This window comes from Perca fluviatilis, chromosome 4, assembly GCF_010015445.1.
Source record: "Perca fluviatilis chromosome 4, GENO_Pfluv_1.0, whole genome shotgun sequence".
NCBI lineage: Eukaryota > Metazoa > Chordata > Actinopteri > Perciformes > Percidae > Perca > Perca fluviatilis.
The window spans coordinates 14,277,431-14,293,374 of NC_053115.1; the positions used below are offsets into that span (position 1 = coordinate 14,277,431).

General features: G+C 39.4%; 1 protein-coding gene across 4 annotated transcripts; it reads right to left on the reverse strand.

Annotated features, from left to right (window-relative positions):
- Positions 1 to 1,839: 1,839 nt before the first annotated feature.
- Positions 1,840 to 6,996, reverse strand: zgc:113184 (uncharacterized protein LOC553745 homolog). 4 transcript variants are annotated; one of them, XM_039798698.1, is made up of 5 exons: positions 6,830 to 6,996; positions 5,259 to 5,352; positions 4,786 to 4,914; positions 4,325 to 4,695; positions 1,840 to 4,221 (listed from the first exon to the last, which is right to left on the reverse strand). In XM_039798698.1, exons 3-5 carry the CDS (start codon positions 4,895 to 4,897, stop codon positions 4,054 to 4,056), a joined length of 651 nt encoding a protein of 216 aa, XP_039654632.1. In that variant the 5' UTR covers positions 4,898 to 4,914; positions 5,259 to 5,352; positions 6,830 to 6,996; the 3' UTR covers positions 1,840 to 4,053. The 4 variants fall into 4 exon arrangements, with proteins under 4 accessions (XP_039654632.1, XP_039654631.1, XP_039654630.1 ...); XM_039798697.1 differs by having other exon boundaries at positions 4,786 to 4,920; positions 5,251 to 5,352; XM_039798696.1 differs by having other exon boundaries at positions 4,786 to 4,920; positions 6,830 to 6,994.
- Between the last annotated feature and the right edge of the window lie 8,948 nt (positions 6,997 to 15,944).

A 15,944-nucleotide genomic window follows, 5' to 3' on the forward strand; every position in this document is an offset into this window, starting at 1 on the left:
TTGCTTTCCACAAAGAATATTTTTTTCTCTGCAGTTCTGATCCAGCAACACCTCTGCTGTCGTCTTGTTTGTTTCACTGACGCTCTGCACTGAGCCTCAATGCCGGCATGACTCACCTGTACCAGTAATGTTATCAGCGCTCATCCACAAACACACACACACACACATCCTCGCTCAATTTTCAGACAGAGAAGATAAAGATAGTTTAGTTTATTACTGTTACTGTATACAGTTACTGTATGTGTAACACAAAATGATAAAGGTTCGCATACAATGTGTTGCACTGATCATTAAAATTAAGCTTTTTTACTGATCGGTCCATCCACCACTTTGGTCCAGACTGACATATCTCAACAATTATTTAATTAATTATTTAGATTACCATGAAATTGTATTAACATTCATGATCCTCATTGGATTATTCTACTGACTCTGGTGATCCATTGACTTTCCCTTTAGCATGAGGTTGACATTTCTGTTTTTTTATTAAAATATCTTGAACAACTGCAGGATGGACTGCCGTGAAATTAGCTACATTCATGGTTTCCAGAGGATGATTTTTGAAAAAGATAGATCTCCTGACTTTTAATCTGGCCATCAGGTCAAAATGTCTGATTATCCAGTGCTTTGGGTTATGGCCAAATACCTGCAAAGCTAATGAGATTCCCATCAGCCTCAGCTACATGTTGTGTTTATTGCTAATTAGCAACTATAAGAATGTGCATGGCTATAGCTATTGAATCTTGTAATTGAATTACACTTTCTCCATCATTGGAGCAATTTCAAAGACACCTGAGGTCATGATGTTTCTATAAAAAGTTGCCTTTATCTTTTTGATTACACAAGAGCAATTATATCCAAGTTGTTTATCTTCGCTGTGATTATGAGAGCACTCAACATGGCAGCAGATAAAGGGAGCCGTCGTCATCAGTCATCTGTCAGCACCAGTAATTAGGGAGTTAAATCTTTGAGTCTATTCTTAGCCCATGCTCATTCCTTGGTAACACAGAGCTGAGCAGCAGACAGCTCATCAGTTTAATGCTTGACAGAAAACATTTAAAAACCGGCAGGAAGACTATAAATGAAATTAGGAAGTCTATTTATCTGCATTCGAATTTCACTACATTCAGTTTTTGTTAGATTAGATTAGCATTACATTTCTCCACTACATGCAAACGAGGGCAATGTTTATTAGGGTTTTTTTTTACAAAGAGTGTCTGCAAAGTCTGTTTGACTGTGCAAATACCAAAAAGCTTGTAAGGAAATGTTTTCAATAATAAACTGACTTAGATTGAATTAATCAATATTTTTTTGTTTTGCTTATCCAAGCTTGTCATAATTAAAGCAGACGTAATAAGTAACTTTGGTTAGAGTGATATGCAGAGATCATGCAAGAGCCATACTTCCATGATCTGAATATTTTATGTATATACATTCCTTTGGAAATAGCTATTTCTGTATCTAAATATGTTCCTTATAACATACAGGCATTAAATAATTAAATTTGTAAATTGGATCCAAAACCATGCAAAGCAAACAAAGTTAGAGTTACACAAAGTTGCAAATATTCACTGGGCAGTGAATACTGAACCCATTTCAACCATTTCATAACAGGTTAGCAACAACAGCAAGGTGAGACGGGGATGATTTCCGGCAGTACTTGCTAAGCCATCTTTGCTATAGATTGATGGTAACAATGTTTTTTCAGTTTTTAAAATGATCTGCATAATTATCTTTTTCAAACATGCCATATACGATCATTAACACAATATTTTGTCTCACTGTCCATAACTGCCATTTTTGGCCATCTTGTCAGTAACACATAATAACAAAACAAAATGACGTTGCTGCACCAAATAAACACTTTTGGTTAGTTTATTTTTGTCCAGGAATGACAATTACATTAGCGTTTCAGGTTGAGAGGTAGAATAATATGCCTCACAACATCACAAATGACCCTATTTATTTCAATGGTTTATTCTCCTGTATATACTTTTGTATTTTAAGTTACAAGCAAGCAATCAGGATCGGTGTTCTTCAAACACATGTCATCTCTATTAATCTCATATTATAGAGCACTGTTTCTGTTGTCTAGGCATTTTAATTAGTAGAAAGGTAATGTATTTTCACAAGTTTGCATTTTCTGGTGGAATCACGGGCTCCATTAAAGCATCTGAGGAGCATCACAGTCAGTGTACGTGAAGTAAGGATGCTTTAAATGATGGATGAATAATACGATTTTAGGCAATACGTAGTGGTTGCAAGTTGAAACTATACTGGCAAAAAATCATGCTATCAAAGGCTTTCTGTCCGTGAGCCACATGTATTAAATGAAGTAGCGTAAACAGTTAGCTCAAGGTCTATCTGGTCCTGTGTTAGGTTAACATTACTTTCTACGGAAGAAATAGTTTCTATACAAACTGATACAGAAAGGTCTGTGGACTGATCAAAACCTGGACAAATAAAACCATGGTTAGTACTGTAGATGTAAGTGAGATGTGTGTGGTTGTAATTTGGGTGAACTGAGCCTTTACAAATAAAATCTCAATACACTACTCAAAATGTTTTTTTCTGAAGTAAAATTATTAGTACAGCACAGTACAAGTCCATTCAAATGTTTACTTAAAGCAAAGAGTGAAAGAGGCAATCAGAACAATGTACTTAAAAATACGTCTGTTTAAGATGGAGCTTTCAATACTAATATAATGCTGGATATTAATAATGCATCATATTTTAATTGTTATATTTTGTAAGTAAAATCTGAATCTGCAACATAACCAGTAACATTTCTCTGTCAGGTAAATGTAGTGGTTAGGGCTGTCCAAATGAATGCGATAGTAAACGACTTAACGCAAATTTATTTTAACGGCACTAATGTTTTTAAGAGCGAGAACCCTCCTCCCCCTCACCAAAGGTAGGCCACGCTCGATAACATGTCATGCATATCTGCCCATCTGTTGTTGCTTGATGGGCTTGAGTTTGCCATATTATGCTTCCAGCATATTTTTTGAGCATACAGTACCTTTAAGGTTATTCTGGAGAATATTCTAGACAGTATTTGTCATTGTTTTGAATTGTTGTAATTAGGGGTGTACAAAAAAAATCGATTCACATTTGAATCGCGATTCAAGCTCTACCGATTCAAAATCGATTCATAGAATTCCAAAAATGTATAAATATTCAAATTATTATTATTATTTTATTGTATGTCTACTGCAATCACATGGGAAAAGTAACTACATTTACATACTGTGAATCGTGTTTTTGAATCGAGAATCGTGATATTCTCTGAATCATGCATCCCTAGTTGCAATAATTAACATTTGCATAAAGCAAGCATGTTGTCTGGTCCCATGTTGATAAGAGCATTCAAAACTTGAAAAATATCCCAGAACAGATAATAAATGTGTGGTGAATGAGTTAACTATGGACAATCATGCAATTAATCGCAATTAAATATTTTAATCGATTGATAGCCCTAGTAGTAGTACAATGTTTTCCTCTTAAGTAGAAGTACACAGTAGTATACAGTTGAGTTGCATATTTTTAAGTGCTTTGGGGGCCTTATGTAAGTTATTTCAGGGTACAATGAGTTAGAACAGCAAAATAATTCTATATTTTTCATACCTAAACATCATAATAAATCTATAGCTGTTTGGGGCTCCTTTACCTCGGGCTCCTAGGCAGTTGCCTAGCTTGCCTTTAGTAAAGTCTGCTCTTGATGTTTTTTTTCCCATGAACCAGATTGTATTTTACTGTTGTTTTTGACTGCGAGTAGCGGCGACTTGGGTATGTGACGCAACTATGTCATGGCAGGTGTATTATATGTAGAAAGCTGCAAGCAGCAATACCACGGGCCAAGCTAAAAAAAAATTGAACACTAGACTAGTACAATTAAAGCATAATACCTTATCTACCTTTCATTTTACATCTCAGAGACAGAAAATGATCACACAACAGCTTCTGCACACTGGACCATATAGGCAAACGGTTAACCATATGAAAAGCAGTTCAATTTCAAACAGAGTTACACCTGCTCCACACCAGTTAAGTCTAGGTGACGTGGGTGTAAAGATGTCGTAGGAACTCTCCTCTGGTGGTTGTGTCTCCGGGGAAAGCTGCCTGGCAGAACTCACAAACTTGAGACTGCAGTGCCACGTCTGACATCAGCAACCCACCAGACTGACTCAGGAAGTCTCCAACCAGGGAGGGACTGCCGGTCTGACACAAACAGAGAGGAAAAGACATGGAGTTTTTTGAGGGAGAACATGGTAAAATCTAAGGACTGATTTGAGAACCCCTGTCCACCAGAAAAGACACCTACACTCCCTGTGTGCTTTGTCCTGTCTCCTCTACGATGATCTGCTCGTCCCCGAGTATTGGAGACATCAGAAGAGGCTCCTTGACATCTTGTGAAGTCAAGGCTTAAAAGGGGTGCAACCATTTGCTCCAACGTCCCGTCTTCCTTTCCCTGACGAGGCACATCCACACAGAGCTTAGACATATCTTCAGCAAGGAGGTCAGAAAAAGTCCCCACATTTCTAGAGAGGTGATCAACGCCACACTGTGCTTCAGGGTTGCGTGCTGTGACTGTTAGTGGTTGAGGCCTTCCATGGAGATATACAGGGGTTTCTTTGGTACACTGGATGGGGATAGACATCATATCACTCAACTCTCCATTAGGAACAATGGCACCTACAGACAGAGAGTTTTAGATGTGTTAAGTGAATCATGACTGATACATGCTTATGAGCATTGGAATTACAATAGGTTTCATTTATGGACCTTGCTGCTGCTTCAAAGCCTTAGTGAGGTGATGTAGCAGAGCTGCCTGTCTCAGGCAAAGTGACCTTAGGCAAAGAAACTGCTGGTACAGTTCACTGTACGCTTCCTCCATCTCACTAGCTCAGGGATCTGCAGCTAGTAAATAGAAAAAAATACATGAATCTAATATACACACATTTTATACCGATGGGTGACAGGAACATAAGACTCTACAGCTGAGCTAGTGCTCCGGTACAGTGGAGCTTTGAGCTAAATGCTAATGTGAGCATGCTAACATGGTAAAAATGACAACGCTAAGGAAATATTTGCCATGATGGCCATCTTACTTTGCTTGTAAGGATTAAACAATTTAGTGACCCCTCGTACCCTGAATGGATAAAGGATATGAGGGGTCACTAAATAGCAAAGAGATTTTAAAATCCTACCTCTAACATACACTACACTGTATTGTATATCAGTACTGACCTACGTACCCCTTATAAACTCATCTGTCGCTGCTCCAAGAATTCAGGACTCCTCGTCATTTCTTACAGCTGTGTTCAGCCTCCTCCATCTTCAGCAGGTTTCCTGATCAGACAGTCTCGGTATGTAAATGTAGCCCATTAACGGAGCACCACAACAACACATTTGTGTCCAACAGATGAAGCCTTACCAATTACAGTGACTGTATGACAAGTCTGTTACTCCTTAGGCAGGCTAATGGAAAGTATGCTTTACTCATGTAACAACACTTGGTGTGTTGGAAAATGTTAACATAAGGAAGTAGCTGTTGAAAACAGGGAAGAGAAACCACTTTAGTATAAAAGGAACCTCACCATCACTCAGTACTGTAAATGAGAGTCTGCAATATTTTAGCATGACTAAAGAGGAAAGAGCCAGGCTCTATTTTTGTTCTGTGCTATTTTGTAAAATTTTAAAATGTTTGACTGTCAATGGTTTTACCCTCACATTGGTCCACAGTGTCAATTCTTTGTTTTTGAATGAAGCTATAGCATAAGTTGAGTCAATTCAATTCAATTTTATTTATAGTGTCAAATCACAACAGAAGCTATTCCCAAGGCAGTCTCCCGTCTAACCAGGACCGACCCCGCTTAACTTTCGAGATCAGACAATATCAGGCGTGTTCAGAGCCACAGGCCGTAGGCCTAGTCAGGAAGACTATCCTTTTGCATGCTTAGGCTTGTAGTTTTATTTCTCATGTATCCGCATTCAATCTCATCTATCCAAAAGCTGAGCAACACACGCTTACCTATTACCTTACCCATTATCTGGGTACCTGCTGCTGCCTCAGCCCCATGGGGGGATTTATCTTGCTGCTGCTCAGGGCAGACGCGCTCCTCGATTACAAATCTCCCTGTAGAGTCTAATTAAGCGGCAAGATTTTCTGCCAAGATTTTCTGCCAAGATTAATTTCCACAAATCATCTGTTATAATAAACATTTATCTTTACTTCATTCACTTATCTCTCCTGATTACAATTATTTTAACGAGGAATGTTAGAAGAAGATAGAAGATAGAGGGGCAGAATGAAAAAGAGTGCTGTCGAAGTTACACGGCATGCAGAACAGCATGCAATACTTGTCAAGTATCAGCAATTGGTTTTTTTATTCTTTTTAGTCTCACACAAAGATGCAAATCAAAAATGCATCCATCATCAGCTGCCTCGAAAGCTGCCTGACAGGCTTCTTCTCAGTAATGCTTTACAGAGTGGCCCTTATGGAAGTGTCTCTTTAGTTTCCTTCCTTTTCCTAACTTATTTTGTTTCTTATATATGTTTGAACAACAGTAGGCCTACAGAATCAGCTTCGAAACGTTTAACTGTGTAGGCTCTATCCGACCTTACATGAATCCTTATTGTGTAATTGTCTCTGTAATGTGAAAAGTCACACTTAATCTTGTTTGCTCAGTTTCACTGAAAAAATGCGGAACTCAAACTGAAATTCGTTTTGCTTTCGGCTTCTTTTCCTTTCCAGCTGTGAAACTTAAATAATGCGAGTACGATTTCCTCTGTAAATCATATATGGAAATATTAAAATGTACTTACTTTAAGTAGCCTATACGAGTATCCCGAACCAAAATCTTACACACCCATGACCAAAACACGAGTTCACCTGCGTCAAATTCACACAAACCTGCCGAAACAATACTTCCTGCTTCCTTCAAACTAAAAGGCACAACCTTTTCTCGGGTTATGCTGGCCGCAAATTCGTGTTTCCAAAGATGGCATAAGCACCACCCGCCGTCAGCTGCCACTGATTGACTAGCCTACTGGTTGCCTTCGTTGGATGGATTGGTTAGGTTTATGCATGAATACTAGGATAAGACAATCAGAGGTAGATTAGGGCTGGCCATGCCTTTACCATCCTAAGAAAAGAAATACCCATAGAAATAACATTATTTTATTTATTTATTATTAGAATTATTTTATTTTTATAGCCTATAAAAATAATTGTATTTCTATGGAAATATTGCTTTGTGGACATGCAAAAGATATCTCAACAAAAGGCTTTGGATTGAAAGTTTGTGTTGTGAGGATGTAACATTGGATGAGCATGGACAGTTAGTTCACATCACCAAAAAAAGGCCTTTTCTATTTATTATCTTGTTTAATTATGTTGTTTTTATCATGCTATCTTGTTTATTTCTTCTTATCTTGTTTTTATCTTGTTGTTTTCTCTGTTGTTTTTAATGCTAGTACAGAGCTAGTATTTTATTTTGACAGTTAAAGCTAGTGTGTAGTTTCTGTCGCCCCCATGAGGAATTCTAAGTAATGACACTGTCGGTGCGTCTGTAGTAACATTAATCCCTTAAAGCTCCATTGTGTAATTTTTTGAGTTGATTCTTAGCAAAAAAAACCTTTGTTCTTTCACAAATATGTGCTCATTCATGTGTAATTACTTCCACCAACTAATCAAAGTATTCTCGTAAGCGTAGAATCTGCCATTTAGAATCATTCAGAATACATGGGGGCGAGTCGCTCGAATGACGGCTGCCATGTTGCGCCTCCATCTTTAAAGGTCCCATGGCATGAAAATTTCACTTTATGAGGTTTTTTAACATTAATATGCGTTCCCCCAGCCTGCCCATGGTCCCCCGGTGGCTAGAAATGGTGATAGGTGTAAACCGAGCCCTGGGTATCCTGCTCTGCCTTTGAGAAAATGAAAACTCAGATGGGCCGATCAGGAATCTTGCTCCTTATGAGGTCATAAGGAGCAAGGTTACCTCCCCTTTCTCTGCTTTGCCCGCCCAGAGAATTTAGCCCACCCATGAGAGAGAGACATCATGGCTTTCAAATGAGCAAAGTGGCAGTTGGTCAAGGACACACCCCCACCCTCCACCTTGCCCCCCCTCTCTCCTCCTCAATAGCTACAAACACAGAAATGGCACATCCTAAGGAAAGCTCATTGAAGGCTGAATTTCGGGAAAGAGACTTCAGATACAGTATTAGGGGACCACTAAGGTCTATATAAAAGCATCCAAAGAGCACCATGTCATGGGACCTTTAAAATACATTAGCCAAAGAGGGACATACCTCCACCTTTCGCGCTTTTTCACTTAGTGGCACCATGACGAATGCCAGGGGGAGATTACTCACGACTGCTGGCAGATTTGAAAGCCTGTTGAAGAAGGAGGATCACTTAAGGACATGTAACGGAGTCACCAAGGAAGTTAAAAAGAGAATTAAAACGACAACGCGACAAAGCAACAAGACCAAAGTTAATGTTGGAGTGGCTTTTCCAAGATGGAAGGAGCAAGGATTTTAAAAGGGACGCCGAAGTTGCCTGCTTTCTTCTCAATAGGTAATTTAGCCTATTTGTGTATATTCGAAGTTTTATAGTTGCTTGGCTAACTATAGTATGGTTGTGCATAACGCTAGAACGACGTCTAGGATACTTTTCCTCGCGTCATTGATGAAAAAGGATTGTCTACCTTGTAACATAAACGTAATCTTATGTGTCGCGATTTCCCTGGCAGACAACTCACGTCATGTGCAGTTGTAACACAGACTAGCTACAGCTAGAACAGCTGCGTGTAAACAATGGAGATACTAAGAGCTAATTTCGGTTTCATTGACATTGTTCATACTGCTCAGAGAATATTAAAAACACAAACCTCCGTTGATTCTCTCCTAAGCTGTAAACATTGCCTTACACTATTAATCTCGTACAATATACAGAATAACAATAGCACTGATACTTTACTAACATTAGCTTGCATATGTTTTGGAACCTGCAGGTTCCAAAACATATGCAAGCTAATGTTAGTAATGTTAGTAATGTTAGCTGATGTTAGCAATGAAATGGTATCAAAATAATGTAAAACTATTATTACACTGGAAGAAACACTCATGGACGAAGTCATACTTCTTGGAATAATACGACCTCCGTAGAAGTTACAACGCACTCGGAATGGGAGGGGCTAGAAAGTAATATTCAGTTGGTTGTCATATGGTCATATACAATTTCACCGCTAAATGGGAGAAATTCTTACACAATGTAGCTTTAAAATCAAGGAGGACACGGAGGATTAAAAAAAACATGGACTCTTCAGGAGAGGTAATTTTCTTGTAATTTTTATGCAATATAAATGCGAAATAGTATGTTTAGAACTTAGTACCCTGACCTACAACATTGTTATAAACTGAAGCAGTCCTCTTCATCTCAAAAGCTAAACGCTGTTTCATTTCTCAGCGGTGACGTAAAACGCATCACTAACAAGTGAATGTTGCTGGATGACACCATTTTGTAAACATAGCGAAAGAAATAGATATTTAAAAAAGAAAATAAAGAAATAAAGAGAGTTTTGTAGAGTTGATAATTAATTAGCTTAGCATCAACTCATATCCAGTGGGTGGGACAAGGGTAGCCACTAGTGCCCCTCTAATATTAAGACTCATGACACATTTGCACGTAGCCCCAGCCTGGCCCCTCTATTTGAAATGGTTTAGATCCGCAACTGACGATCTTCACAATGGTTGGTACAGTCATTAGTTTTGCAGGACAAATTAAAATTTTGACCTGATGATCGCACTAGAAAAGTTAAGGGATCACCACAGTTATTAATTCTGGGGATATGATAACCAATGTGAGTACCAAATTTCATATCAGTCCATGAAGTAGTTGTTGAGATAATTCAATCCGGACCTACTGTGACAAGAGCTCTCCAGAAAATGTTTAGTCATGTTGAGTCCTGTTTCCCATAGGGGGTATTCAATGTATGTGCATGTGTGGCATTTTAGATGTTCAGTCATGTGTTAACTGTAGCCGATATTGATTTAAAAATAGACCAGCATTAAGTCAACAGAGTCCTGTGGGTGGCAGACTGCCTTGAAGGCCATCCAAACACTTAGAAGGAGCAGCAGTTTTTGCCCTCAATGTCAATCCCTGAAAGCTAAGCTCAGAGCCGCCTTGTGATCAGAGAGGTGCTAGCTCCCTTTGCTTCAGGCTGGTTATGTAACTCTGTGAGAGTGATGGGCAGTCTTCATCTCTCTGATACTGAGTTGTGTCTTTGTCAAGTCTCTTCTGCTCAAAAGGATCCATTTGTGCCATTGCCTAATTTTTGGCCGAAGAAACAGCTGCTAATATGCAGTATTTGCTTTCTTATTGTTAGTTTATTGTGTATAGCATAGCATAGCATCTGCTTGCTGACCTGGTACAGTGTAACGCTAAGTCAGAGATGCATTGATTAGGGGTAACACTTTATAATCCATTTTGCGGTTTACAGTGTAATTTTGTTGTGAATCAAATACCAATGAAATACTTACAGGTTCTTACAGGCAATCAATTTTGGTGCTTCAAGTTAGAGTTGCAGACTGGTCTGAGACAGGTTTGTCAGAGGGAGAGCAGGAGTGCGCTTGTGAAGTTTATCATTGGCGGTCCCCAGAGAAGAAGTTTGTTATTTCATGGCGCAGATTAGAACCCAAATTGAAACGTAAGCAACTAAAATTGCTGAATGTTAGAATATTGTGTCAAATTGGTTGTTATTACTGTGACTTATAAAGTGTTTAGTGTTTAGTGTTTAGTTCCATCATAGTGTTAAAGGAACACGCCGAGTTATTGGGACTTTAGCTTATTCACCGCGCAACACCTGAAAAGCACCGTTGTTACCCTCTGCTCCTCACCACAGGGCTTCTCAGGTGCTGCGAGCAAATCACTCCGGCCAAGTAGCAGAAGTGCTTCACCTTCTGAGAATATAGTACAGTATACGCACAACCGGCACATACGGGTACTTCGCTAAAAGGCTAAAGGTTAGGCTGAGTGTCGTCTGTAATTAATCAACCTGTTAATAATAACCAACTGTTCGATCTGTAAGCTGAGATCTAGTTGGAGACGACAGTCTGATGCTGCTAAACTGTTCCCTTCCCACTAAAGCTAACGTTAGCTATCCATCAGTAGTAACTGTCACCAGCATCATTTACCACATTGACTGACAATATTCACGTTTCTTATGAGCCTCATATATCAGTGTGAAAGTCTCGTTTAACCCGCTACACAACATCTGTTTCTCTCCTGATGTGACAGCGCGATTCTTCCCTCTCATAAGGAGCCTCGGTGATGCCGGTCTGGTCTATAGCCTGGAGCCAAAGCCCATCTATCAGGATCTATTTTAGGACATGGCAAGAGGACAAATCGAAGACCGGGCTTTTTGGATGTATTGTTGGTGCAACAAACTACTCAGCAACCTTTCAGCATAGTTATTAATTCAAAATGGTTTGTTTAAAGTAAAAGTTTGGAGCGATTTACATTTCCTCTTTCGCTATGCTGTTGTCGTCTATGGGGAACGCGGGATTGTTTTCCCCTAAAAGTGGGCATGAATCTGTTCAGAGACGGTTAGAAGATGGCTGTGTCTCATGTGACCTTGTTATTTGTACACGCTGTGACTATATAAATCACAACACATAAATAGGAAAATGTCGGGGTTATTTTGTCACTTATTGGGAGCAGTAGGCTAGATGGAGCCGGTTACCTCCAGGATATGTGCTAACAAGGCTAGCGGTGGGTGCGCCATACAGAGTTACGACACGCACGGAGATGAGAAGGGTATGTATGGACTTATCTAACTCTGGAGGATACGGTGAATAAGCTAAAGTCCCACTAAGTCGGCGTGTCTCTTTAATTGTGTCAAAAAACGTTAGCTGACATTGTTGTTCAGTAGCTAGCTCAGAGATGATCAGATAATGAAATTATTGATTTAGCAGGGAGGGTTAACACTTTTGCAAGGCACTGTATCCATGTCACATTCTCATTAGGGGCTAAGCCCCCCTAAAGGTTGGATCCTAGAATCGCTCCTGCTTACAGGTACTTAAATTTACTGTAAAAGAAAAAAACACTATGGACAACAACAAAATAACAACTAGGTATTTTAGATGAATGTAGATGGATTAAACATAGCCAATCCAAACCAATTATTTCTCATTCTTGTAATTACACAGTAAGAACAAATTATGGGGGCTGTGATCTAAAGTGTTCATGTTTCTCTCCTTTTTGCTCTTTAATTAAACAGCATTAACAAGGCAGTAATAGCAGGTGTTTGTAGTATATCTCTAAAGCAGTTTTTTGTCAGATGGACAACAGATTTTCTGTTGGGGTAACCTTCTAACTGCCATAAGTAAAGGGTAAACATTTTTTTTTACTGTACTTCATTGCGTTTTACTGTTAAGTCCACTATAAGTACATTGCTGCCCATCAGTTTAGCTCTTTGTCACACCCCCACAACATGACATACATACTAAAGAGTATATGTGATCATACAGTTATGCATGCTAACAAACAAGTTGACATGTTAAAACTTGCACTCTGGTACAGTAATAGGCTGCCACAAATGCATCGTACAAAAGTAAATAACCCTCATACTCCTTCTTTACAATGTGTGAAAGCCTATACGTTAATTCCTATTTTTAACAGCTCCTCATGTTTCCTCATGTGTGATGCTTTATCCTTTCCACAGCTCTCAAGGAGAAGTATCCAAAGCTGTTCAAGAAATGTTATTTCTCGTAATGGTTATAAATTACAGTTAAAGTATGTAAATACATTTTTAGCAGTCAGAGTGTGACTTGTTGATTGAGGCAGTTATTTAAATATATATGATGTACCTTATACCAACAGCCTATGCTAGTTTCTGGTTTGCACCATGTGTTTCCTCTGACCTTGAACCCATCCCTCAACACACACACACACGCACGCATGCACGCACGCACGCACAGACACACACACACACACACACACTACACCCTGTCCACCAGCCCCCTTCTTCTATCGCCATCCCCTTGCACCTGATCCTTGTGTCGGGGCTATGTGTGTGTGTGTGTTGTGTGTGTGTGTGTGTGGGTGTGGGTGTCTGTGAATAACTTCTCAGGCACGCAGCCAGGAACTGTCATCTGCCAGTGCAACACTATCTGTCCTGTCAATCTTGTTTTATAATTGTAACATTCTCATATTCTGCAGCTGACATATGCACGCGTACACACACGCACACACTCACACACACACACACACTTGTATTGCTAACTGCTTCTTCAGCAGTATATTCACATCTTTATAGTTAAGGTTAGTTAAGGTTTTAAAGGTGTAGAGGTATAAAGTTTATTGTTTGTAAAATAAAACTGTCTGTGATCTGTTTGCACTCAATGTTTCAGTCTTTTTCTTTTACCTGTGTTGCTCCAAACACCTTTTTTCTCGTTTTATACAGTAATAAATGAAAGGAAAAACTCAAGGCAAACAGAATAAAAGAGACTTAAACTCTTTGAACACATTGTATACAAAACATAATAAAATATATAGTATAATACTTTTAGGCAAAAAGCCAAACTGTTTACCGGTGTAATCTTAAATCTAGCATAATAAGAGCATAATTATAATTTTAGGGTTACTAGCTTTGAAGCATGTTATACGTCTTTGAAGTGCAGCACTGAAAGACCAGTTAATACCCAAGGACACAACAAAGACAGGCTGAGTAACTAGGTTTCCACCGTCCTTTCCTTTCTTACACTTCAGAATGATAATTCAGCCAGCTTGCCATTCACTTATGAATTTAATCCTGAGGAGACTAAGAGTTTAAGACAGTGATGTGGGGCGTACAGTTATCACAGTGATGGCATGAGCAATGACGTCTGCCAACTAATTTATCACCGGACTCCCTTGCTGAGACAAGATCCAATTACAGAGGTTTCTAGGGGCTCAACAATAGCCTGCTATAAATACACTCACAGAGGGTTTTCCAAACTCAACACCACACCATACATAAAAGTACTGTTGCATGTATATACAGTATGTGTACAAATGAATGTTTGTTTGGATGAACATGTGAGATTCTGTGGTCATCACTGGAACAAAATCATCATACCAACTTCTCTTAAGACACCTTCAGTGTTGTCTTTTTCTGAAGCATAGTGAGGGATATGTTCAGGAAAATAAATAGGATAAAAATCTGCAGAATGTTATGTGCACCTGTGCATAAAAGCGTACAGAAGAGGAAGAACAGTGAAGAAGAAAACAGAGGGAAACACAGAAGCCCCCAACGAGCGCTAAACAGCATCACAAAGCTATTTACAGCTCAATCCATCAACAAACGACAGGTGCAGCATCCTCACAAACAAACCTATTAGCTTTCCTCCCGCTGGAACAATATCCTCTCCAGCAATCAGCTGTTCACACACACACACACACACACACACGCATCTTTGTGACAGGCCAATATCTACAATTTTGATGACTTAAAGGTGCGGTACACAACATTAAAGGCTTGATTATACTCCCGAACAGACGTGTATACGGACAGCTGTGGATCCTACAGGTTCAAACTAGGTCTGTTTATACTATCCACTTGAAGGACTCGTTCCGCAAATGTAGTGAAGTGTCTACGCGTCACAAAAAATTGGCTGCATGCAGACATCCGCACAGAGCTCACGTATATACCCTCTGATGACGACATTTACATTACGGACTGTATTATTTGCTTAATGGTGCGAGTCCACAGTGGCATTTTTTGACGGGAGGGATCACTCTGCTTTTCAGCATTTGTACGCTGGATGGGCTTACCACTAATGCAAGTGTCATTTCCACGCTTTTCATTCACTGTCTATGTGAGCAGCTGGGCAATGCATTCTGGTAGCGTTGTGGCGATTTTCAAGAAGTGGGGCGTCGAGTTCCCGCTCCTCATTTGCATAAAGTTGAGGTCCAGACTACTTTTTGCAAATCAGGGGTGTCCAGCTCGACTCACCGCCTCTCGAAAACACACAAAAATCTTTAAAACTGATCATTGTCGATCTAAAATGAAGACTGATTCCCCAACTACATAGCTTATTTCTCGCATAAATTATTTCGGTGAACTATTTTCGTAAAATAAGAGAAAGTTTTCCAACTGAGCCACCATGTTAGTCTGCTTTTTTTAAGATTATTTTTTGGGCATTTTTAAGCCTTTATTTGGATAGGACAGTTTAGACATGAAAGGGGAGAATGACATGCAGCAAAGGGCTGCAGGTCGGAGTCAAACCTGCGACCGCTGCATCGAGGAATAAACCTCTACATATGGGCGCCTGCTCTACCAGGTGAGCTAACCAGGGGCCCCCGTGTTTGTCTGTTTTGAAATATGGGAGCAGAAAGCCCACGAGAGAAGTGTTTGTCCAATTAGATGCAGCCATTGCAGTTTTGGGAGGCTGTAGCCAGTTTTCTTTGCTTGTCATTAAAGCGAAATTGACAACTGCTAGTGGCAAACCCACCAAGCGTCCAATGCTAGGAAGCGGGCAATCACTGCCGTCAAAAAAACACCACAGTGGACACGTACCAGTTATCACTTTCTCTTCAATGACCACTGACAAGCAAAGGAAACAGGCTACATCCTCCCACAAACGCAATGGCCGCACCTGATTGTATGAACACTTTACTCGTGATGTCTGCTCCCATATTTCAAAATGGACCAACATGGCGGCTCATTGGGAAACTTTCTCAAATTTTACAGAAATAGTTCACAGAAATGTGTTTTTGAAAACATTTTATGAGAGAAATAAACATTGCAGTTGCTGAATCTGTATTCATATTGTTTTACTAGAGAACAGTTAGTTGGTTGGTCCACCACTTTAGTTTATACCAAAATATCTATATTTATCTAAAAACTATTGTATGTATTGCCATTAAATTTTGTACACACATTCATCAGCCTCA